The sequence below is a fragment of the Vicugna pacos genome, chromosome 33 (genome assembly GCF_048564905.1).
Source record: "Vicugna pacos chromosome 33, VicPac4, whole genome shotgun sequence".
NCBI classification, from domain to species: Eukaryota; Metazoa; Chordata; class Mammalia; order Artiodactyla; family Camelidae; genus Vicugna; species Vicugna pacos.
In genome coordinates, this window is record NC_133019.1 from 15,173,867 (window position 1) to 15,200,200 (window position 26,334).

The 26,334-nt window shown below is 43.1% G+C and overlaps 1 protein-coding gene across 1 annotated transcript in view; it reads left to right on the forward strand.

Annotated features, from left to right (window-relative positions):
• The window catches only part of ZW10 (zw10 kinetochore protein), a 28,420-nt gene extending 18,245 nt beyond the window's left edge, over positions 1 to 10,175 (forward strand). The window contains exons 11-16 of the mRNA XM_006207805.3: positions 1,068 to 1,139; positions 3,239 to 3,408; positions 4,262 to 4,392; positions 4,918 to 5,049; positions 6,746 to 6,948; positions 9,576 to 10,175. Coding sequence (XP_006207867.1) covers positions 1,068 to 1,139; positions 3,239 to 3,408; positions 4,262 to 4,392; positions 4,918 to 5,049; positions 6,746 to 6,948; positions 9,576 to 9,696 — 829 coding nt within the window. The 3' untranslated portion in view covers positions 9,697 to 10,175. The remainder of the gene's footprint in view (positions 1 to 1,067; positions 1,140 to 3,238; positions 3,409 to 4,261; positions 4,393 to 4,917; positions 5,050 to 6,745; positions 6,949 to 9,575) is intronic.
• Positions 10,176 to 26,334: the final 16,159 nt, after the last annotated feature.

Genomic DNA, 26,334 nt, shown 5'->3' on the forward strand with positions numbered 1-26,334 from the left:
TCTCTAAAAAGAACATGTTTACCAAGATACTTGCATGATTTTAATGAATCATTATATTCACAAGTCCATCCAGTTTTAAATAAAAACAGGAAAAAAAGGTACAAGTAGAAGGAAATATATACTCCTTTGGCAAAATAAATGTAGGCACGACTGTTTCTTTACATGACATTCACCTGAAATATACCAGACCAGAGTTAGGGAGTCAAGGCGACTTTTCCTAAGAGAACCCCAAACAATATTTTTGTATACTGAGTGTCTGTGGACAGTCTTTCCCCTGCCAAAAATAGTTTTAACATGACAAGCAAAAACAAAACTACACTACAACAACCTATTTCCCTATTATCAAACGTCAAACAGCAACATATGCAACAAAAATAGTCAGGTATCACAATCAAGTCATAACAGTGTTTTGGGGTATAATAGCCATTATTTTTAAAAACTATGAAATTCCTGTGACTCGTTCAAGATACATAGTTGAAGATACGTAGAAGTAAGCCACAAAAACCTTATATTTGTTCTTTCTAAGTGCATTTTAATAATAATCTTTACATGTTCTAAGGCCAAATTTAAAGGGCAAGAAAACTTGAGGTTAGATTCTGTGCTAGAAATGTTGATTCATCTCCTTGCATTGGGGGGAGCAGGAGAAAAGGTGGAAGCTGAAAGACGGGCTGGTTCTGGCAGCATCAGTGAGCCCCTTTATTGATAGCTTGCCCTTTGCAGAGTACATCAGTGGGCAGGTGGCATTTGCTCGAGGCTTAGCTCCATTTGTAACTGCAGGGATACTCTGGGTACTGGCAGAACACAAATTGATAAATGGAAAAGAGGCTTTGGGTTGAATGCTGCTATTCTTAAAATTATTAATGGGTCCAGGTTTTTAGAACTGAAGTCTAGTTCAGTCTTAGTAAAACTGGTTGAGAATGTATTTCCATCTAGATTAATGTGTTTTCAGCAGTGACCGAGGCAGTTTTAGCCGATGACTCTCACTTAAGGTGCATTTAATTTGATTTTTTTTCCTCATTACCAATATATCCTTCTGCATTTCTGTTGAAACCTTGTTTTCCTTTCAGTGCTGTTCAGCTTTTCTACTCAGTGAGGAATATCTTCCATTTGTTCCATGATGTTGTACCAACATATCACAAGTAAGTGCCACTGTATCTGACTTCGGTATAATATTGTAGGTCTGAAGTGTTTGTAAGTCAGGTTAAAACCAGTGATTTTATATTCCCACCAAAGATAATTGGTTACTAAAATTCACAATAAAATGCAGTAAACCATTTAAAATACAGGTTTAAAGGGCATTGCTCATTTATTAATAAACTAATAAGGATACTATAATCTTGCATGTAGTAGGTGATACAGATTTAAAAACTCAGAAGAGCTTTACCCTGTTTTTGATGGTGGGTATTTTCAGAACTGCCTCACTTCACTTAGTTACAAAATAAAGAGGTCGTCACTCCATATTGCTATCCAGTAGACACGCCACGTTTCCAGTAGACACGCCACGTTTCCCCTTGGCATTCATAGCTTCACAGACTTAATACCATGAGAGATCGCTGTTTAACTGTCCATCAGCCACTCTTCCTGGCTATCTTAGGTATTTGCCTTATGTCTTGGATTTTAAAAGTTTCTTTTCATATTAATCTGAAAAGGTTCTCATAACATTAAACCTCCAGGAGTTCTCTGTTTTCTAAATTAAGTGTTTTGGATACCTTTTATAAATGTTTTAAATAATGTGTCAACAAAACTATTCCTTAATCCAGGACCCTGGTTTCAGAGAAGAGCCCCGTTTATTATTTGGAGTATTTTTTGATTCAGATTTTTTTTTTTTGAACAATTGAGGTATTTTTAAGGAGGCCTAGCTATTGCTTTTGTTCTAAAAGACAGCTTGTTTACTGTGAACCTTATTATTTTTATTTGTATTCTCTTTGCTGCGATTTACAATTTTTATTTCACTTTCTGCTTAGTCAGGTAAAGGGAAAGAGAAATCATCTTCCCGTCAGTTAATCGCCGTATCTTTGTAGATTCAGAGACAGTTGGCTTAGGAGTTTCTGTGCTTTTTCAGACGACTGTGGAGTTAGGTTTGTTTCTCTCTTCCCTTTGTGTGACCTTGGAACTTTATGCTGGACCAGTGGTTTATAAACTTCAGTGTGTATCAGAATCACCAGGAGGCCTTATTAAAATGTAGATTGCCAGATCCCATAGCAAGGTTTCTGATTCGGTAGACCTGGGATAAAGCCTGGAACTTTTAACAAATTTCTAGGTGATGCCAGTGTTGCTTGTCAGGGGAGCCACACTTTGAGAACCACTGCTCTAGGTTCGAGCTCTCAGCTTTGGCAGGATTTCGGACTGTCTTAGGGAACTTTGAGAACATGCATATATTTGCTTAGGCCCTACCCCCTAGAGATTTGGATCTATAGGTGGGGTGTAAGAGCCACACATCTGGTTTTTTTTCTGAAGCCCTACAGTAATTCGGATCTGTATCCCAAAATGAGGACCATTGTTCTAGATTGCTAGTTTCTGACATTGTATATTCTAGCCTGACATTGAATCAGCAAACCACAAGGTGTTAATTGTATGGCTGCTAGTTGATATGTAGCAGAAGTAAGTATAAGACAGGCTCTCTCCCCAGGCTGGGTAGGTAGACTGATATGTGCAGAAAAATTAGAGCAGGGATTTTTGATCTTCTATGAAAATTAAAATCTGGAAAGATTTTAAAACATATTAATGCCCTGGCTTCATTCAGAGTTTGTGATTTAGTTTGTTTGGGGCGAAGTCTAAGTGAGCATGTATAGATTTTAAATTTCTTGGGTGACTCTAATTTCTAGCCACGTTTGAAAACTAGTGAATTAGAAAATAGTTCAAGTACTTCTTTATATAAATGAAATAGGAATTTGGAGAAAGTTTCCACAGACTTACCAGTGTTAAATGTCAAGGGAATTATTGTGTACAGCTAGGCTAGGTTGGTACAAAGAGCTGACACAGGTAAACATCCTGATTCCCTTGCTCTTTCTTTTTCATTAATCATGGGGATAGTTTTATAGGAGAAGGTCCCATGCAGGCAGAACAGCTTCACTGATTGAACGGGAGTGGGAGTGATGAGGTTACATCTTGTTATGTACAGCATTTATACAGTAGACAGTGATTAACGCCTGGAAATACATTAGAAGAGTAGACTTCCCATCAACCCCACCTTCTGTAACGTGATTTATGTCTTGTCCTCCGCCTCCTCCTGATTTAGGGAGAACCTTCAAAAACTGCCTCAGCTGGCCGCCATTCACCACAACAACTGTATGTACATCGCTCACCACTTGCTGACCCTCGGGCATCAGTTCCGATTCCGTCTTGCCCCCATTCTGTGTGATGGCACCACTACTTTCGTGGATCTTGTACCTGGCTTCAGGAGACTCGGTAACTGATACCTTAAATTCAGGAAACCATGTGGATTATGCAGCTTCTCAGACTAGCATCTTTGTAATCTGTGAATGAGGCGGTTGGAAATTAGGTGGTGGTCCTGAGCCATACTGCAGAGTGGGAGGGCATTTAATGTCCAGGTGTCCTCCGTTACTCAGCTTTACGAAGTGAATGCAGTCTTTTGAAAGCGTTACTTTTTCATGACATGATTTCATGGTGCAGTAGAGTTCCCAGCTTCATCGCTGGTGTGTAGTGAATTCAAATCAGAGTTATGTCAGTGGAGTGACACACAATAAGGTTAGTGTAGTGACAATTCTGTTAGCACTGCCAGTGAGAGCGCACTAATGTCAGTGCTGATTTGTTTGCAAAACCTCAACTGAACTCCCTTCTCATCTACCTCCCTTAGCTTTACTTGGGATTATTAAAAATTAAAATAAATGAAATGTGGGGTCAATCAACATGTTGACTATAATGATAGACTAAGAAAAGCAGAGACTCGGTGTGATTTACTTAGCTTTTCAATTCCTGACTTTTCCCTTAGGTGGTATACATATATCAGAAAAAAAAAAGCAATTGCTTCTTCTGTATAAGTCATTTTTCTTATCTGACTCTGGACAAACTGTTGGAAGAGACTCACTGTCCTGAGGGCAGGTTTGGAGGGACTGCCTAGTGTATCAGAAGTGATGCTTCTGCTAACCTTAGGGCCACATTCCGATGTTATCTAGCGAGCAGGTGTTTCCAGATAAGCAGGAAAGGTACATGTGGTTCATGTCTGTCTTGTCTCTTCTCCCCTGGCTTCACAGTGTGTAACTGAACAACTTTTAGAATTCTTTATTCTGTTTTCTCATAGGGACAGAGTGTTTTTTGGCTCAAATGCGGGCACAGAAAGGAGAACTTCTGGAAAGATTATCAAGTGCTAGAAACTTTTCAAACATGGATGATGAGGAAAATTATTCCGCAGCAAGTAAAGCGGTCCGGCAGGTGGGAGGCTGTTGTTAGCTCTGGACTTTGTCCTCTTTCTTTAGATGCTCCTCCCTTGTTTTTCAATCAGCAAAAAAATTTATGACAGCTCAGCTGACTCCCCGCAACCCCAACTGGAAAACGTGGGTCCCATGTTTATGACCTTTCCCTTCCCCGGCTCCACCAATTCAGTAGGAAGCTGTCTTTCCATCAAGCCAGTAGAGTGAGTAGTTACCCAGAGAGTCTGTCATAGCAAGTGTTTAACCCATGAACTAGGGTTTGGGAAATTTTAAATACTAGCTTTCGTCTTAAAAAAAAAAATGCCTCTCTCTTCTAAGTGACTTGTCTTTTTGCTGCAGTTTTCCCATCCTCAGGATGAGTCTGTTTTTCATCTAGCTGGGAGATCACTCAGGTTAGATATTCAAGAAGCACATACCTTTATATAACGCCTCTTCTCCCATACACACACAAATGGTAATTGTAAATCAAGAAAATAGGAGCTGTAACAATCTCTCTTCCACGTAAACAGCTGTGTTCTTCTGACAGGTACTGCACCAACTAAAGCGACTTGGAGTTGTGTGGCAGGATGTCCTGCCAGTGAATATATACTGCAAGGCTATGGGGACTTTACTCAATACAGCAATTTCTGAGATCATCGGCAGAGTGACTGCCCTAGAGGTAAGGACTGTTCGATGCCTCGCCAGACTGGAGATGCAATTCTTGTCCCAGATGGTCACTTTGCTGAGACAGTCATGTTGAAGTCTCATTTTCAGTCAACACAGGTGGTAGAAGAAATTGTTCGTGTCTCATGTCTCACTCATTGTACTGTTATTTTTTCACGTATGCCTTAATTCTGTTTTGCTGAAGACCTGCTAATCTCTGTCTTTAAACCTGTGTAAGACAGTGGGATTATACTGCTGCTTCATCTGATATCGTGTAAATTGTAAATGAAGAGGTTGGAAGCGGGGCAGTGGTTCCAAAATGTAAAGTACGAAGTTACATATTTACGTAATATGTAAGTGAACTAAATAATTTCATGCAGTAAAGTGGGGTGCAGCCTTGTGTTGTGTGCCGCTTCACCAATACACTGTTGTAGTTGGGATTGTATGTGTGATGATCCTACAGGAAAGTTGCCTGGCCTCTGCCAACTGATACCTTGCTTGTAATAACATCTTACTTGCAATAACATCCCCTGCTTTGCAGCAAGCTGTGCCACATTCTACTGGAGAAATAGGCTCTTCCATGCAGACAAACTAAAGTACCGACCATCTGTTGAAACATACTTTGTGTCATTCTAGCTTTAGGAGTGTTGTCAGCACTGATGGAATCTGGTGTCTAGTAAGATGTGCTAAATTGTTTGGAAAACATCTTGCTGTGGCTGACCCCCTGGATAGCATGCACCAGAGATCTGCTCTTAACTTACTACTAAGCTGGCCCAATTCTTTTTTTTTTTAGGTGTTTTTTTTTTAAACATTTTTTTATTGAGTTATAGTCATTTTACAATGTTGTGTCAAATTCCAGTGTAGAGCACAATTTTTTCAGTTATACATGAACATATATATATTCATTGTCACATTTTTTTCGCTGTGAGCTACCACAAGATCTTGTATATATTTCCCTGTGCTATAAAGTTTAATCTTGTTTATCTGTTCTGCATTTTGAAATCTCAGTCTGTCCCTTCCCCTCCCCTCCCACTTGGCAACCACAAGTTTGTATTCTGTGTCTATGAGTCTGTTTCTGTTTTGTATGTATGCTTTTTTTTTTTTTTTTTTTTTAGATTCCACATATAAGTGATCTCATATGGTATTTTTCTTTCTCTTTCTGGCTTACTTCACTTAGTATGATGATCTCCAGGTCCATCCATGTTGCTGCAAATGGTGTTATGTTGTCGGTTTTTATGGCTGAATAGTATTCCATTGTATAAATATTACCATATCTTCTTTATCCAGTCATCTGTTGATGAACATTTCGACTGTTTCCATGTCTTGGCTATTGTAAATAGTGCTGCTATAAACATTGGGGTGCAGGTGTCATTTTGAAGTAGGGTTCCTTCTGGATGTATGCCCAGGAGCGGGATTCCTGGGTCCTATGGTAAGTCTATTCCTAGTCTTTTGAGGAATCTCCATACTGTTTTCCACAGTGGCTGCACCAAACTGCATTCCCACCAGCAGTGGAGGAGGGCTCCCTTTTCTCCACAGCCTCTCCAGCATTTGTCATTTGTGGACTTTTGAATGATGGCCATTCTGATTGGTGTGAGGTGATACCTCACTGTAGTTTTGATTTGCACTTCTCTTGATAATTAGTGATATTGAGCATTTTTTCATGTTAAGCTGGCCCAGTTCTGTTCTGTTCTGTTCCCTTTGTGCAAAACCAGGACATCTCTACGGAAGATGGTGATAGATTATATTCCTTATGCAAAACAGTGATGGATGAAGGACCCCAAGTATTTGCACCTCTATCTGAAGAAAGCAAGAACAAGAAATATCAAGAAGAGGTTCCAGTCTATGTGCCAAAATGGATGCCATTCAAAGAATTGATGACGATGTTACAGGCCAGCCTGCAAGAAATCGGGGATCGGTGGGTCAGCCCTTCTGTAGGGTTTATATATCTCATCACAGCCGTGAAAGAGTATTGGTGCCATTGATGGCAATGCTCTTCTCTGTCTCTTAACGTTACTCAGGGAAGCTGCACGCTGAGTGGCAGTAGTTGGGGCCTTTGCGGGGTCTGTCATGATGTGGACCTCATTACTGCTTTCTCATGTTCGATGACATAAAGACCTTGTTTCTATTATATTGGTCTTGAACATGTTTTGGCATGCTGTACAGACAGATAACCTTGCATGTAAAAGGTATAACCCTCTGACACCTGGATGGAAATTCTTGCCCATTTTAACCAACAGTGGATGCATTTTAAGATTGCCTTGATACGTTAACAGAGAAGTGATTTTTATCTATAAAAATATTCAGCATCAAACCATTGTTAGATTGACTAGCAGTTTTCTGCAGGGAGTGAAGTAGTTTTAGAGATTCAGCGTCATACACATAGAGAAGTTTCATCTTTTCTTAAATATGGTAGATGATGTGTTTATTTCTACACCATCAGTTAATGTTTCTTTGCCCAGTAATTGTATTCTATGTCATTTCATCCTGAGAGTGCAAAGGTCATTGATACTATGCAAAACAGAATAGACAAGGGTCAGTTACACATCCTTGGATGCTTTTATTATTGTCTTGGTATATTATTAACACCTTGCATAGGGAGCTCACTGAACAGACCTTAAGGTCAATATCCATCCCTGTAGCTACTTGTCTCTCTGCTTTAGCTCGGTTAATTGCAGATGCCCGGCGATACCAGTCTGGTCACCCTGGATGGGTCTGAGTTGTTCTCAGCAAATATTATCCATTCTAAAACGAGGTAAATGAGATTTTTGCTTGAAAAAAAAACACATTAAAATATCTCTAACTACACTCAGTACAAAATTTGATTTATTCCTTTTGTTATTTACAAGTCCTTAGTGGGTTATAAGATGTTTTCAGGTAAGACTCCAGAGGGCAGCAGATTAGAATTTTTCTTTGTGCTATTCCAGGGCCCTCTTGGAGCCCAACAATGATCAGTAATTCTTTGCTATGAGAAAAATTACAGTATTATTATATCTCAGCTTGTTTTTTTTCTCAGAGATTTCAGGAAATACAAAGATAATAACTAACCTGAGAAAATTTTTTTTTACTGAAAAAAGTACCTTTAGTTTAAACATTCAAAAATTATCAAACATACATATGGAGGAGTACAGTATATGCAACATATGTTCACAGTTTAAACAAAGAGTAACATAAATGCTCATGTAGTGATTACCCAGCTTAAGAAAAGTATTACCGCTACCTATGTGTACCCTTGTGTACCCTTCTCCAAATGGTCCCCACCAGAACTAACACGATTTTGAATTTTGTGTTACTTCTTTCTTTGCCTTTTTATAGCTTTACCACATTTGCACATATCCCTAAACAATATAAAGTTTACACTTGCCTGTTTTGAGCTTTCTAAAAATGGTACCTTGTAAAACTTGCTTCTTTCATTCAAGAAATTCATTCATGAATCTGTGGTTCATTTTCACTGCTGTATCATGTTCTATTTTATACATATTTTATAGTTTTTATTTTTTTAATTGAGTTACTGTACAACATTATATTAGTTTCAGATGCGCAACATAGGGATTTGATATGTTTGCACATTATTAAGTGACCAGCACAATAAGGCCAGTTACCATCCATCACCAAAGTATTGACTGTACTCTGTGTTTACATTGTATCCCTGTGGCTTATTTATTTTATAGCTTATTTATTTCAATATAGCTTATCCTGTTGCTTCACATTTTCACCGGTATTTGGTATTATCAGACTTAAAAATTTTTGCTAGATTGTTGCCATGACATGATAGCTCATTGTCATTTTAATTCACATTTCCCTACATGATGAGATTGAGCATCTGTTCACTGATCCTTTTTCTTCCATTGTAAAATGTACATTTTTTTTGATACTGGGAATCTATGTCTTTTTTTGAAGTCTAGTTGATGTACAATATTATATAGGTTACAGGTGTATAGTGATTCACAATTGTTAAAGGCTATACTCCATTTATAGTTATTCTGAAAGATTGGCTGTATTCCCTGTGTTGTACACTATGTCCTTGTAGCTTCTTTTATATGTAACAGTTTGTAGCTTTTGGTCCCCTGCTCCTATATTGCTCCTCCCCCAGTAGTCACTAGTGTGTTCTCTATGTCTGTGAGCTGTTATCATAATTTTTACCCTTTATTCTACTGGATTGTGTGTGATTTCATATGTATTTTTTATACCTGTCTGTTGTCAGTTAAAACGTGTGGCCCATGGTTCACTTTTTAAAGTACTTACACATCCCATCAGTATATATTGCCGTGTGAGGGTGTGGTCATCATTGTCAAGTTCAAACAGGGCGGAGTGAGTAGAGAGTAAGGGGGAGCAGTCTTACCTTCCTGACTTGGTCTGTTTGCCCACCTCTGCTGATTCCAAAGCGCAGAAGACATCAAAGCTATTGAGAAGGAGAGGATGCCATGTTTTGCTTTATTTCCGTTTAAAACAAATCCATGTTTGGGATCAAGTAAGCAATTTTAAAATCTTGCTTATACTTTAGAGACATAATAGGAAATAGAAATTGTATCTTTTATTTTGCAGGTGGGCAGACGGAAAAGGGCCCTTGGCAGCTGCATTTTCTTCCAGTGAAGTGAAAGCTTTAATTCGTGCCTTGTTCCAGAACACGGAAAGAAGAGCGGCTGCCCTTGCTAAGATTAAATAGCTCCATCCTCCTGAGAAGGCTGTGTCTTGACTATGTGGATTCCTCTGTTGGCGTAATTACTCCTTTAAAGGCTTCTTGGAATCACCTCCTGGTTTTGGTGAACTAATCTATTCTGGAAGCTTGATTTCACCCAAGAACACCGTACCTCATGGCTTGTACTAGGCTTTGTTGCAGAAATGGATGTTAAGATGTCAAGTGAAGCACCTCGGTTTGCTGACTTTTTAGCTACCCTCCCGTGATGAGAAACTGCGGGGCAGCATGATCTCATGCTGCTTCCAGGACCCTCTGGGAACTGTGTCCATTGAAAATAACCAGCCCGGGCCTCGGATCAAGGAATCCAGGACATTGCACGAGTCAGGGTAAAGAATTCGTGAGCAAATGGGAGATGTATTTTGGAGGATAAGGGAACCATATTTGGCCTTGCAGGAATTAAGGAGACTTCCTCTAATATTTCTTTCCAATAAATAATGCTTTTCAGAGTTAAGGGTGAGTGTCTTTAATAACATGGGAGCTTGGACAGAAGAGACCGTCACATTCTCCTGTCTTCTGTGCCATCCTTTTTACTGACATTTATGATCCTCACAGAGGACTTGCTCACTACCCTGTTCTTCATAACACTATCTGATAATTTCTCAGCATTCTTAGGACTCCTAGGTCTTTCTTTCAGTATAAATTTTTGGCACTTTTTGCTATTTCAACTAAATTCTATTTTATTGGTTGGATTTTTTTTTTCCTGGCCTCTCAGGTTCCTGTTTCTGTACCAAACGGCAAAGGTTGTAAATTGCCAAGGGTCCTTTGGCATGTATGTGCTTTGAGATGCTAACTGTGGGCTTTGTGGCCTAATCCTTTATTTGGTGGACGTGGGTAGGTGATCCTTCAGCTCAACTTTTTGTCTTAACTCTTTGCAGCCATCGGAGGTGTATATTATATTAAAGTTATTCTCTGTAGGACGCTGGACTGTATCTCTTCATACTGAAATACGATTTCCTCTTGTGTAAAGAGGGTAGAAAGTGTGATCTTTCTGTGCCTGGGAGGAGGTGCTGTCTGGAGGAAGTTTGCAGTAAAATGATCTGCTTCCCTAGGCTTCAAGCCCCGCAAACCCTGACCCACAGAGAACCAAGTGTTTTTCTTCCTGCCGGAAGTGTTCTGCCCTCGCTTTCTTGTTCTTAGGGCTCAGCCCCTGGACATTCTGGTTGCTTAGTTTTTCTTCTGCCTTTTTAGGGGTCATAGAATGAATCAGAAAGAAGGCTGGTTTCTTTTTATAACAGAACTCAGCTGTGGTTAATGACAAGTTGTCTGTACTCAACATATCTTACTCTGAGAACACATGGAAAAAAGTATCGCCCCGACCAACTTGAGTTTTTTGTGAACAAAGAGGTTGTCTTTGTTGAGAGGCTGAAGGGACCATTTTCACAGGTGAAGAAAATGCCTGTTCTTGAAAATTCCCACATCTCCAGCGGCATTCTGTTGTCAGCAACTGTGAGGCTGGGGAACTGAGCACAGAACTGAAGTAAACGCATTGCAGGACGGCTACGCACGCAGCTTGCTTTTGTTCAGAGCAGCTAGCTATTCCTGTTGCTTGACAGGTACAGCCGTTTGGGGGCGGGGTCTCTTGTAACTGCAAAGCGTGCGCCTCCCTCCCTCCCTGCCTCCCCCCATTAGCACAAAAACTGCGTCACGGTCCTGAGGCTGTGTAGACGGCACCCCCGGGACTCCTTCCTCTAACGGGCAGTTAGTGTGTCACAGCGCACAGAGCGCGCGGACTCCGTCCGCTCCCCTGGCCAGGGCAGTTGCTAGCTCGTGATTAAGTTAGGGATGAGCCATCCGACTGAGCGGCCTGGGAGCTGGATCTGGCAGCTCCCCCGGGGACCTTGAAGGTACCTGCCCTGATAGGGGGCCTGAGTTGGAATGGGAGCGGAACCTTCTCTAGAAGGAGGATGTGGATGATGGGAGGAAAGGACGTTGACTCATTGAGTGGACCTGAAGGCCGCCCAGAAGACACCGCTTCCTGGATAACAACCAGGACTATGCAGCTGACTGGGAAATGAAATTCAAGAATGGTTCCCCCAAATTTTAGTCAAAAGGCAAGTTTTTGTTAAAAAGGCAAGTCTGCCAAAAACCTAAATCCCCGAGGTGACTTACAGTGGCTGCTGTGACAGCGTGGGTCCTGAACTGCCCTGTTCCGTGGTCAGCTTGGCCCTGGATTTCTCTCTGGGATGCAGCTCCTCCAGATGGCACTCTTCCCTCAGGCCTGGGAGCATCACAGGCATCCAGGGCCGATGGCTGGAAACGGAAGCCAGGGAGCCTGTCCTCTTCACCCTGGGCTTCTGCTCTGGCCTCAGCCAGCCCAGAAGGGTGACCCAGGCTCTGCATGCATCTGTGTTATAAACAGCAACGTATCTCCGAACCGTCACTCGTGAATAGATCAAACTGTTTTCTTTGATTGATAGCAAGATAAAGGATTAAAAGATGCACTTAAAGCAACCCCTTCAGGGGGTTTCATTCTATTGTTTATCTGATTTCCCGAGATTATGTCTATCTTCTGGAAGTTCTGAGAGGTACTTACGCACACATCCCCTGGGGTGTTTTTGTCATAAGAAACCTGGCCCACAGGAGTAGTCTGCCCAAGCGCCACATCTGGTTTGCGCAGTGGAGAAATGAGGGCATGTATAGGAGTGACTTCTTAGCAAAGGGAGGTAGCTGTCAGCTCAGGAAGGGATAAGGCTATTGGAAATTGCTTCACATACAAAAAAGTCTTGGTACAAAGCAGTCTTTTTAAATTGGGTTTTGATGCTCACATTCTTCCTAATCACAGAACTGGCTTTGAAGACTGGTTTTGTGATAACTTCCTCCTAAAAATACGCATTTTGCTAAAGCCTAAGATTTCCTGAAAGTTACAAAGCTCCAATTTTCAGAAGTTTTTCAGTTATATGATTTAGACAGAAATTCCTCACTTTGTGATGAGGAGTTTGGTTAAGAATTTAGTGGGAGGTCATGTGATGTAACTGGAGATAGCCTTAGATGTCTCAAAACCTTGTTATGAAACGTCTGCCTCGAGTTTGGGGAGGAGGGCAATAATTTTGATGAGCTATGTATAAGTTCTTCACTCCTCCTCAGGAATCAGGTGCCCCAGATTTCTTGAGAGGGTGGGGTGGGAGTGGATGGGTCTCAGTTAGCTACTCTAGCTACTGAAGAAGACTCTAGTCCCAAGGCCAGAGGCACCTACTCCCTCTCTTGTCTCAGCCTTATAAGTGGTTCTAAAACTTCCTACATTGATTCTGCATTGCTCTAGTCACTGAACACTCCTCCCCCCAAAACACCCCAAATCCCGTTTCTCTGGCGATTTAAATTCTGGTGATAAAGACAGATATATAATCAACATAAAATAAGTAAATTAGATAGTATGTTTGAAGATTGTAAGTGTGTGGAAAAAGTAAACACAGGGTGATAAATTTGAACTCCTCTGGAGTTCTAGGGCTGGAGGAAAGAGAAGTGAGCTGACATTCTGAACAGGATGGTCAGAGCACGCCTCCCTGAGAAGGGGGGTAAGCTGTGTGGATATCCGGGTGCAGACAGAGCAACCAGCCCTTGCAAAGCCCTAAGGTGGGAGGGATGTGCCTGGTGAAGGAGCAGCAGAGAGTGAGGGCGAGAGGAGGAGGAAAGGAGGGTAGAGATGTAACAGGAGAGGAGGGGGCAAGGTTGTGCAGGCCATTATAGTGATTTTGGTGTTTTTTTTTTTAACTCTGAGTCAAATGGGAAATCTTTAGTGGCTTCAGTTTTTTTTTTAAAAAGAAAATGTATATAAAAGAGAAAGTAGTGTGGGGAGCCCCTAGGTACCCACCACCCATCTTCAGCAATTGTGAGGATACAGCCAGTCTTGTTTCATTGGTACCCCTCCTCTCCCCGCCCTCCCCGTTGCTCCCACAAACACACGCTCAATTGTTGAAGCAGATGACATATGATTTTCAACCCAGGGCTCATTCCTGTGAAAAGTCTGAATTTTGTGTCTTGTGGGGCTTTCTCTTTTTGCATCTTTCTTTCGGCCCTTGTCATCCCCCCTCTCCTCTGCCCGCAGGGGTTGTCTTCTAGCTGCCTGCCTCCTCCCCTTTCTCCCCAACCTCAGCTCTCTACTCAGGCTCACCCTGCAACCGCCCCACTCCCATTCCCTGAACACAGGGTGTTAAATCACAAATGCCTCAAGTGCAGTTGACGGCTGACCTGCCACCACTTCCCCTTTGTTTCCTTCTTCCCTCTGCCCAGCGCTTGCTCCAGCCACCCTGACCCCATCGTTTCTGAGTGTTCAGAAGGTGCCCAGAGAAGACTCCTCTTACTGATTATTTCATCAGAGAGGAGACCTCCTATCCGCTTAGAACCAGATTCTCCCGGGTTCCTTTCCCAGAGACTCCCAGGAGACACGGTGACCAAGCTCTAACTAGTGGGTCCTAGGACTGGGTGTTGGCGGGAGTCTGGGACTGGCTTGGTTCAAGGCAGTGCAGCTAACTCCCTTCCCTAAGGTCTGTCTGGGGGCAGTGGCGTCAGGAGTGGAACTGGCTTCTGTCTCCCATTCCCACTCTCTGACTTTAGAAATGCTGCCTTAAAAGAATACAAATTGTTTTCATGTGCATGACGGGCTCCATTTATGCTTGATTAATTACCATGTGGTAAAATACAAATTATGCACAACATTAAATGTGTCAGATTAACTGTTAGAAATTTCATTTAATTTCCATACTAAGCTCTCTTCCTAAATGCACAGTCTAAATAGTTTGCCGTATCTGTATCTACATTATTATTGCTTAAAACTAAAAAAATTAGGACTTCTTGCTCACCAGCTATTTAGTAGTCTTTTGTAAAATTAACTTTAATCACAGTGGTCTAAAGTAGCTGTAGGTCTCTTGCCCCTTTTTGGAAAACTGGGACACTTGCTCATTGCAAGGGCTATGTAACCTGGTTTTGTGATTACATCTGAAGGTTCTCTTAAGTCCCATGGGGTAGGATTCATCTGAGTCTAGAACTGTGAACTCATTTAAAACCCAGGTTTTCTTTCTCTATCTTTTCACCTATCTCAGGCTTCATTTTCCTCTCAGATATGTTGGTTCTAGCCTTTCCAGGTGGAAGATAATGCTCCCTGATAGGAACATGGAAGCAAAGTAGGGTCTGAGTTGTTCGGTTTTCTCTGTGTCACTTTAAAAAATTAAACTCCACAGGATTTAAAGACTAAATTTTTATCACAGATCTAAATGTTAACAGAACATCCTAAAAAAAGGTGTTTAACACTCAGTGTTTTCCTGATTATAAAGGTAACACACGCTCATGCCAGACAGTCTGCAACATTCTGTGTGTCACTTTTTTCAACATCACATTATCAGCTCCGAGTATAGCCCAACTCTTTTTCTTCCTTTTCTTTCACTGACCATACTCCCTCCCTGTCCCCTCAAATTCCTTGAAATAATATTTTTTCAAAACTTCAGCATATTCTGGGCTTTGATCTTCCCCATGCTATATTTTCATGTTTTTGTTATTGTTGCAGCCACACTCCTGCTTTTTATTGTATCATCCTATTGACTATATGGTCAGATTTTTGGTTTTGCACGATCCACCTCCTCTTTCATTCATAGTATGATGTCTTTCTTTTTACTTTTTGTTTGATTTATTATAGTTGATTAACAACATTGTGTTAGTTTCAGGTGCATAGCTTCAGATTCTTTTCCATTACAGGTTATTGCAAGATATTGGATATAGTTCCACGTGTTTTACAGTAAATCCTTGTTGTTTATCTATCTTACATATAATGGTGTGTATCTATTAATCCCAAACTCCTAATTTATCCCTCCCTTCCCCTTCCCCCTTTGGTAACCATGTTTGTTTTCTATGTCTGTGAGAATGTTTTGTAAATAAGTGGATTTGTACTATTTTTTTAGATTCCACATGTTAGTGATATATGATATCTTTCTCTTAAAGTCTATGGACATGAGATTATTTCTGGCACTTTTCTGTGCTCTTTGAGATATGCTTTCCTGTGCCTAGGTCAAATCATTTCTTCCTCACCTGCTGTGAAATTTGCAGCTGTTTCCTAACTGATGTTTTGGGTAAAAAGTTCCCCTCTTTGCTTCTTTGGCTTTCTGAAAAGCAATTATTAGCAAGGCAATTAAAAAACATACTGGACATTCTGGTTTTTAGCAGAGTGGGATCTCTAGCAGACTGATGGAAAGCTGAAACCCCCTGTATCCCTGTGTCAACATCTTGTTCATTTGGAAAACGTATCGGCCCCCTCTTGCATCCGGCTGGGTGGTGCTGCAGTACGTGCACACGGCAGATTTATTTCTAATTTTCTGTTTCTCTTTACCCCAAATGCCTGGTTGTTTAATGTTCATTTTATTAACCTATGAGAATTTAACTTGGGGTTCCCTGAGAACTCAATACAATCAACTTTCTGGTTTTTGTCTTTTGCTAATTTCTACCAGCAAAGCAATAGGAAAGAAAGTGTAGTTTCAGTTAGAGGAGGACATGGACCCATATGACAGCTAATTTTTTTTTATAGAGTCACGGTCTTGTTAAGAAAGTAATATTATTATTCCATGAAACAAAGACATAAAAACCTTTTTTATTTGCGTTGAAGTATATTTCCCCTTGGAGTTTGCTTCACAGTAGAAGGAAAGGGTCCTGAGAAGCCTCTTGTCTCAGTTCTCTGTTTTTTTGCTTTGCTTTTCTTGGGAAAGGTTAGGAGGAGTTGTGGTGAGTATGTGGGGATGAGGAGGGAAGGCAAGGAAGAGCAGAAGTGACCTAGTTCTGGCCCCTTGGCAGACCTTCGCAGCGGCCAGCTGGTCTGCCCGGACTTGGGTAAGAGGAAGGTGGGGTGGCAGGCGCAGGGGTGACGTGCCAGCACGGGCTGTGAAGTCACACTGACCTGGGTTTCGCACCCAAGTCCTTATTTACTTGGTTCTGAGACCTTGGCCAAGTTATTTATTCTCTCTCCAACTCAGAACCTTCATTTGTAAAATGGGGGTAGCAAGATGACTGCCCTCATGGGGCCACTAAGAAGATTCAAAGAGATAATCTGTGTCAAACGCACAGCAGAGTGCCCGACACAGTGATCACAGACACGTTAGCTCTAGTGTTTCGCATTTTGAGCTCAATGCACTCAGTTTAGCGTTTAATTATGGAGGCAGTTCTCCAACCAAATAGGAACTCTTTGAGGGCAGGAATGGTGTCTAATGCTTTTCTTGATATGGAGCTGGGCAGTAAAAGCTTAATAAACAACCATGATTGATTTGAGGTCAGCCCCACACGATGTGGCAACATGGCCCAAATAAAGAGAAAAACGGGGCACCTTTGTGGTGTGAGCTGGAGTGTCCTTGGAAGTAGAGGGAAGTGCCAGGAGACCTCCAACATGGGAAGGATTTGATTTTGGGTCCAGCAGCGCTCCTGCCCTTGGCCGTGTGTGGATCTTTGTATTTATGTATATGTATCAAAGCCTGTTTGTTTCGAATTTGGACCACGTGGAGGCACCAATTACCTCCAGTTCTTGTTACCAGGACTTCTCAGCACTAACTGAAGCCCTGACAGTGTCCCTGAAACACCGCCAAGTTCTACAAGGCTTCCAAACCAGTAAAGATCCAGCCAGCCCAGTGCACTTGGAATTTAGAATATTTGATTTACATTCTAATTCTTTAGAAGTCAGTCTTCAGCTCTGATAGAGTGATTTTTAAGTAGAATAGACAGTTAACCAAAACAGCCAATTTCCCAAGGAATCTAGAGCTTTATTATGTGTCCTTATTATTCCTGTTACTGGAAGTGGTTTCCATTTGGGTTTATTATGATGATTATTATTTAGGAGTGGAGGTGGGAGGGTTTAAGTAACAAGTATTTGTTTTTTAAGCCAGGCAACAAAAAAGAGCAAATAAAGGTATATATATATTTTTTCTCAAAGTCTATATAGGGCTCTCTCCAGGAGTGAGCTGGAGAGTGAAGCGGCGGGAGGAAGGCCCTGGGCGCCGCTAAATGAACTCTCTCCTCCCGGCCCAAGTCCGGCAGGAGAAATGAAGGCGGGGGCCTTCTGCGCATAAAGCTGAGGTCTCCAGACAGAGAGGGAGAGAGAGCAAATGTGTGATAAATGCGATGGGGCAGAAAGAACTGAGAGGGGCAGCATTCGTCATAACGTTCACAGAGCCCCGCAGAGGGCGTGCTGCTATCCGGCCGTGGTGCACTTTGTAGTTGTTTTACAAAAAGCGCCTCGTACCCGTTCTCATCAGTGTTTGGTAGGTGGTCAGAATTTACGCTGGTGACTGTGCCTAGTTGCTGAGGGGCCATGTGTGACCCGGATCTGTATAAGCCAAAGACTATACTTTTAATCCTAAGAACACTCCTTTGACGAAGCTGTTACTATCCCGATTTTACAGATGAGCATTCAAGGCACAGAGAGGTTGAGTGCCTTGCCCAAGGACACACAGCGGGTAATACAAAGTCAGGGTTGCAGCCCAGGTTAGTTTGATTCCTGAAGCTGGTGCTCTTTTCATGTGTTCTCAGGACAATTCTTTCTCACCCAGGGGTCTTTCTGGCTCTTGTGTGTCCCCAGATGTATTAGCTGGCGAGGGCTGCTGAAACGGAGCACCAGAAGTCGGGGCGCTTGAACAGCAGAAATGCGTCACCCCAGTTCTGGAGGCTAGAAGTCCAAAATCAATGTGTTGGCAGAGCTGGTGCCTTTCGAGGGCTGTGAGGGAAGGACCTGTTCCGGGTCTGTGTCCTTGGCCATCTCTCTGTGTCTCTTCATATTGTCTTCCCTCTGTGTGTGTCTCTCTGTCCACATCCCCCCCCCCAAGGATAATCCAGTCACACTGGATCAGGTCCCATCCTAATGACCTCATTTTAACTTGGTTACCTCTGCAAAGACACTGTCTCCAAATAAGGTCACATTCTGAAGCACTGGAGTTAGGATTTTAACATATGACTTTTGGGGCGCAGGGGTGGGGATGGGGGGCGGCATTTAATTCAACCCATAACATCAGATAAATAAGTCTCCTACAGGTCACACTCCCGCAGCTGTGCTTCTCATGCCTTGTTCACTTTTCCTGCTTCCTCTTATCGTCTTTGACCCTTTTGTTCAATCTGTTAACCAACAGCCATGGACACAGACACCTTTCAAGTAGGCCTGCTCGCTGGAGTGAGCTGCAGGTCAGTAAAGCATTCAGTGGGCTCTAATTTAATTAGCCAGCTCACTGGGACAGCTGCTTCGTGGTTCACAGACTGGCCGAGACCGGAGAGGAGGCTGACAGCTCACTGCTGGCTCCTGGCATCCCTGAGGCAGCCCCAGGCCCAGGAAGTTTGCACCTGTTCCGGCAGGAAAAGCGAGGGAAGCTGAACTGGCATTTGGAGTTTCCTTCTCTGGATGTGCCTTTTAACATTAAATGGGAACCACTTAAAAGCCAAGGCCCTGCAGTTTCACCCGCCTCTTTCCTCATCTTGTCACATAGCAAGTCAGTTCTCTCCCCTAATTTAAAAGGTCCTGAAAATCCCCTTCAACTGGATTTGTCAGCTGCATCCACCCCACTTGTCCAAGCTGCCCTCGTTCCTCAAGCCCCTCCCTCTCTCTCCCACCTAAACCCCAGCCCTAGACCCGCCTCTCACTCCAAGGGCACGGATGCTGTCAGTCTCTCTGGTCTCCCCAGGTCTGTGGTGGGGGCAGCCGTGGAGATGGGGAGAGAGCTCCGGATTTAAAGTCAGAAGACGGGGATTTTCCTTTTGCCTCGGTCACCTGGCCCACCAGTGTGAACCTGGGCAAACTATCATCCCCTCTGCTCTCCGTGTGGTCACCGATCAAAACCCCCGACTAGCTTACCTCTCAGGTTGGTCACAGAAACAGAATAAACTTCAGAGGAGCTGTCCCCACACAAGATGGTGTGAAAAGGAAGAAAACTCTAATTTTGCTTGTGTTGTATCCAGCGGACGACAGCTCTCCTGGGGCCATTTTGCTGTCTCCATTCCACACGTGCATCTGGGTTGGACTGCTGATTCCAAGAGAGCAGAGAACTTTGCCCCGTGCCCACCCTCCCTGTATGCAATCAGGCATTGATGAGCTTTGGATAATTGATGAAAGCCATTCTTGGAGAAGAAACAAAGATCAGTGAGTGACAAAGTAGGTATCAAAGAAAGCTGCACATGGAGAGAGTGACTTATTTTCTCCGTGACAGGGTTTTATAGTCGTGTCAGTCATTAAACATTGATTTAAACTGTTGGACAGCGCTCGCTGACCTGGAGCAGATGTTTGGGAAAGTACTTGTGGTCAACCACAGGACTGATACTTTTTGCTACTCCTTCGCGTCTTCACCAAAGCAGATGGAAAATGCCCTTTGTGTCCAAGAGTGACACCACTGACTCGCCCTGTGGGGAATTCTTCTCACACTCTGTAGTCGACTGAGTATCTCATAAGTTTCAGTCTTCAGCTATAAATTCGAAAGACTCCCAAAGTAAATGGCTTTCAGACAAAGTTAAAAAGAAAAGTGGTTGCTTAACAAAATAAGCAATTTGGGGAGGCCACTTTTATTTATAGTATGTAAATCAGAAACTTGTTATTTTATGTCTGAACTTGAGAAGTCATCCAGAAACAATGGGTGGTTCTCTATAGGTTTAGAAATCATTTCCTAGAATACTTGAACTGAATATTTGAACAAGGGTGGCCTTGTTTCCTTTTCCCCCTGGGAATGCAGTCTCTCCTGTCCCTCCCACTCTTCCCGGCTGCCTCAGTGGCAGATGCAGGCAGAGGTCCCGGCAGGGACAGACGGGGCTAGGATGTGCTGGCTCCTGGGCAAGGCGCTAGGAATAACTACATTTATACAAAAAAAGAAGCTGCTAGTTCCGGGTTTGGGGGATTAGAGAAAGAGATGGTCGTGGCGTGGCAGTTGAGCTGTATCTTGAAGCATCAGCAGTTTTCTAGTTAGGAAAACGTGAGGGAAGCACACAGCCTGAGCAGTGGCTTGCGGGTGGGAGTGGAGGCCTATTTGAGGAATACTGTAGGACCTTGATTGTACTTGGAATATGGGGTCCAGGGAAGGAAGGATGCAATGAAACATGAGGCCAGAAAGATTAGCTTGAGATTGGATCATGAAAGGCACTGAACAATTAGCCTGAAGAATTTGAATTTGATCCTAAGGGTGATGGGGGGTCAGTGGAGGCTTCTATGAGAAGTAGAGGGGCCTGGGCTGACCTTTGTTTAGGAAGGAAACCTGGTAGCCCTGTGGAGGATGGAGGGGGAAAGGAGGGAGGCAGAGAGATTGCTCAGAAGGCACGGGATGGGAGGAGTCTGAACTAAGGCAGCGGGGCGGAACTTCCCTGCCTGGGCAGGGTGATGGAGGGGAGGAAAGGAAACTGGCAACCACTCGTGTCGATGGATTGATTCAACAAAACTTTACTGAGCACGTACCAGACCCTGTGTGCAGCTGAAAGGACAAAGATGAAGAGGGCAGGGTCTCCTCTGTGAGGCCTTACCACCAACTAGTCCTCACCGTGTCACACATGTGTGTGACACGTGTGTGTGTGGCACGTGCGCTGTTACAGGGAGCTGTCGAGTGAGGGGACTGCCGGGGCTGCTGGGAAGGTAGAGGCACATTTAACCTGGGTCTTAAAGATGGTAGCAAGCTGATCACGTCCCCGGGCTGCTTTATAAAAATGAATGCCGTTGCTCTGAGGAAAAGTACCCATCTTTACCTCGGCTCTGAAGCTTCTGCCTAATCTGGCTCAACCATCGCTCCGGCCCCTGCTCCTCTCATCTTCCTCTCCAGCGTCTTCCAGTCCCTTGGGAGCACCCCTACTCTCTCCTGCCACCGGCAATCTGCGTGTTGCCTTTGCTTGGAGCATTCTCGCCCCTCCCAGATCCCTGCTGAATCGCCCCTTCCTTGGAGAAGTTTTTACGGAGTCTTCAGACTCAGCTGTATGTCTGTTACCTGCTCTCATCAGTCCCCTGGGCCCCTCACAGCACGTCTGCAGAGCTATAAACGTGCACCTTCTGTGCTCCTTTGATTCATGTGTGTCTCCTCCCACTAACCGGTAAGCTCTTTAGGGCGGGGAGTGTGCCTTGTTGTGCTTAGCGTTGTCTCTTTTGGGGTTTGCACAGTGCCTGGCACAGAGTACATCCTCAATAAATCTAATTGGCTGACTGATGGGCTGAAATGGTTAGTAAAAGGGGGAAAGGCATTTCAGGAATAGGGAATAGCATGAACATGGGTGCTGGGGTTAGTCTAGGAACAACTACTGAGTGGCTTAGGGGAGGAGGGTTAGAGGGAGGGAAAAAGATGAGGCCAGAAAAGTACGCTGGGCAAACTTGGAAAGAACTGTCTGTGCCCTGCTAAGGACGCCTTGGGTGCAACCTAGATGCTCCCCTCACACCCATCACACCCTGTTTCTCCCCCATCAGACACTGCGCTCTAATTGCTGGTGTGACCAAGCTAGACTATAGGCTCCTTGAGAGAGGAGCTCTGCCTGTTGTTCATTAATGTAACTCCAGAATCTAGAACAGGGCCTGGCCCTTGGTAGGAACCAACAAACACTTGCTGAATGAAAGAAAGAGTAAATGAATGAATGCTTTTATCGTGGGAGCTCTGGGGAGCCATGGAAGGGTTTTTAATCTATTTAGATTTGCTCTGGGAAATGTCCCTTTGGCAGCACGGTACCAAAAAGAGGGGTCCATTCTCACTTATTTTATCCTTCTGTATTGATAGCTGAGCATCTGGGTTTGCTTAAAAGGAATAAGGGTACAGACTGATTAGAATGGAAGAGATTGGAGGCAGGAGATCGATGGGGTGGTTGTTGCAATAATTCTAGGGGAGATGCTGGTGGATGGTCAGGGTGGTGGCTGCAAGGGTTGGAAGAGGGGGCAGATTTAAGAGATGACCAATCGGAATGACTGATGGAAGGTGAGAAGTTGGGAGCAGGCAAAGATGACCCCAGGATAGCCTGTGGGGTCTTGGTGGGGAAAGAGGAGAGTAGTGAAGGGGAAAGACTGAGTTGGAGTCCCCTCCAGACCCTTCAGGACCCTCCTGAGGGGCTGCCCTCCACACTGGCCACCATTCTAGACTTTGGTCAGAGTAACAAGACAGAAGAGAGTGCTCTGAGACAATATGCAGCTGATCATCACATGAGACCACATGGATTTCTTTTCCTTCCTTCTTTTCCTTTATCCATTTCTTTGTATTCAAAGCAAGCAGCATGGCAGCAGATGCTTGGAGTTTCTTCCCTGCCTATCGATATGCAGTAATGTTTGGAATAAGTTGATTGGATCTAGCGTTTTCCCAGTTCTCACTCATTAAAGCTTCTCTCATTAGACATAGGAGTCATTCATTTCTTCATCGAGAAAACCACATTCCAGAGGGCTGGATGGAAAGGGTTTGAGGTTGGGCTTCATTAGGCTGTGGGCTGCCAGTAGAATGTCTTGTGGCTTGAACTAACCTCAGTGAGATGATACAAACCCAACTTGAAGGAGGCGGGGACTATTTGAGGGGATCTGGAGGTGCTGTAGATGCAGGTGGACCACGCCACAGAGAGGAACTGGATGAGGGTGGGGGATGCGTTGCTGATAGATGAAACCGAAGAGGGGAACAGGATGGAACTGAGAGGGACGCACAGAGCTGTCCAGAATTTCCAGCCTGCATCTTATGCCATGCATGCTTTCATCACCTCCACCTGGAGCACCAACATTTCCCCCTCCAGAGGATAAAGAGGGAGTGATTATGGTGGCTGGCTAAGTAAGTCTGAAATCCATAGGGAAGGCAGTCAGGAAGAGAAGATCCCGTGTGAGCTTAAATCCACAAACAAGAGCTGAAGCTGTCATCCACTGGCAAATACGAAGGGGAGGTGATGATCAGAACAGAACTCCATAGGCACCGGCCAGAGGTATGGTCCACAGGTGGAATTTCTTCTCTCCAGAGCTGCCTGTTCAGCCACTAATACATTGCTTGTTGGGGGTGTGTGGAAATGGGGGAGACCCTGGTTTGGATGGCAGGAAACCTGGGCTTGGATGGCCTCCAGTGTCCTGTGGCAAATTCACCTTTCAGAGCCTCAGTTTTCTTGTCTGATAGGAGAGATGGTAGATTCAATGATCTCTTTAAAAAAAATTTCCAAGTCTGAGAATTCTATATAACTTGCACTTGGGTATTTCCATTTGGGGGTGGAGGAGAAAGAACAGTGTTATCTGTCTGGAGGAGCCAGGGCCCAGCTGAAGGACAGTTGCAAAAGGCTCTTACTGTTTTTGAAGGAGAAGAGAAAGCCAGAATTTCAAGGCTCATCCACAGAGGTGTCCTAGGGAGTCAGGGAGTTGTTGGTGGCGAGGGGGCTGGGGAGCAGGGCCAGGACTAGGATGAGGCTACATCTGAATCACCGGGGTTACAATACAGAGGGGCGCTGTTTCAGTTGGCTTCACATAGGGTACCCCCTGGGGCACACAGTTTAAGAAGGCATCCCTTTTCTCCACATCCTCGCCAACACTTGTTCTCTCTTGTCTTTTTGATGACTGCCATTCTAACAGGTGTAAGGTGACATCCTATTGTGGTTTTGATTTGCATTTCCCTGATGATTAGTGATATTGAACATCTTTTTATGTACCTGTTGGCCATCTGTATGTCTTCTTTGGAAAAATGTCTATTCAGCCCTTCTGCTCATTTTAAAATCAGATTTTGTTTTTCAATTGAGTTGTATAAGTTCTTTATATATTTTGCATATTAACCCCTTATCAAATTAATGATTTGCAAAGATTTTCTCCCATATGTTCCATGTGTTGCCTTTTCATTTTATTGATGATTTCTTTTGCTGTTCAGAGCTTTTTAATTTTATGTAGTCCCACTTGTTTATTTTGCTTTTGGTGTCAAATCCAAAAAATCATTGCCAAGGCCAGTGTCAAGGAGCTCACTCCCTATGCTTCCTTCCATGAGCTTACAGTTTCAGGTCTTAAATATAAGTCTTTATTCAATTTTTGAATTGTTCTTTGTGTATGGTGTAAGATAAGGGTCCAGTTTCATTCTTTTACATATGGCTGTCCAATTTTCCCAACACCATTTATTGAAGAGACTATCCTTTCCCATTGTACATTTTTGCCTCCTTAGTCACAAATTAATTGACCATGGCTTTACGTCTGGGCTCTCTATTCTGTTCCCCTGGTCTAAGTGTCTGTTTTTATGCCAATGCCATACTGTTTTGATTACTATAGCCTCGTAATACAGTTTGAAATCAGGTTGCGTGCTACCTCCAGCTTTGTTCTTCCTTCTCAAGAATGCTTGGACAATTTGGGGTCTTTTGTGGGTCCATACAAATTTTAGGATGGTTGTTCTATTTCTAAGAAAAATGCCATTGGAATTTTGATAAAGATTGCATTGATTCTGTAAATTGCTTTGGATAGTATGGACATTTTAACAACGTTAATTCTTCCAATTCATGAGCACAAAATATCTTTCCTTTTACTTGTGTCTCCTTCAATTTCTTTTAACAATATCTTATAGTTTTCAGTGTACAAGACTTTCACCTTCTTGGTTAAATTTATTTCCACATATTTTATTCTTTTTGATACAATTATAAATGGTATCACTTTCTTAATTTCTCTTTCTGATAGTTCATTTTTAGTGTATATATAGAAACACAGTAGATTTTTGTATATGGATTTTGTATCCTGGAACTTTACTGAATTCATTCGTTCTAACAGTTTTTTTAATGGCGTCTTTAGGGTTTTCTAGATAAAACATCACGTCATCTGCAAATAGTGACAGTTTTACTTCTTCCTTCCCAATTGGATCCCCCCCACATTTTTTTTCTTGCCTAATTGCTGAAGCCAGGACTTCCAGTGTTGTGTTGAATAAAAGTGGTGATAGTGGACATCCTTATCTCGTCCCTGATCTGAGAGGAAAATTTCAGCTTCTCACCACTGAGTATGGGTTAGCTGTGGTCTTCATTTTTCTCTCATAAACTCTTCCCATATTGTTATAGGCCTTTGGTTAATTTCTAGAGTTCTAAAAGAGTTGATTCTGACAATTCTTTTTGGTCAGTTTCCTCACTTCTATGGAGGAGAGAATTTCCAGGGTCTTTGCCATTTTCACCAGCATCATCTGTGCTATATTTGAAATGCCTTTCTATGTAATTGTCTTCTTAGTTATCAAAATTCAGCTCAAATGTCTTCTCCATTGTGGATCCTTCCCTGCGTCCTCTGGGCAAAGGAGTCAGCCACTTTTTTATTCTCCTGTACCTCTGTGTTCATGCCTCTGTGATTTCACTTTTCGCAAACCGCAGACATTTATACCCGTTCCTGTCTCTCCTCCCAGCCTACAAGCTCCTAGCCTGTGTCTCATTCATTCCCCATGGCCGGGTTAGTTCCTGACACACGGTGAGTCTTCACATCTGTAGGCTGGAGAGTATTGTCCGAGGACAACTCAGAGCCCAGCCAAGGGATTCTCAGCTCTTGCCACCGTGTCTGAGTATATGAGGGAAATAGGGAGCAAAAAGTAAAAATAAAGCCTGTGTGGGTGAGGTTCAACAGTAATAATAATAGCAGTTAGTTTTTACTAAATAATAAAAATAATAATTACAATAGCAGCTAACATTTACTGAATAAAATACCAGGCCAAGAGCTTTATATTCAATAGCTTATTTAACTCCAGCTTCAGCCCT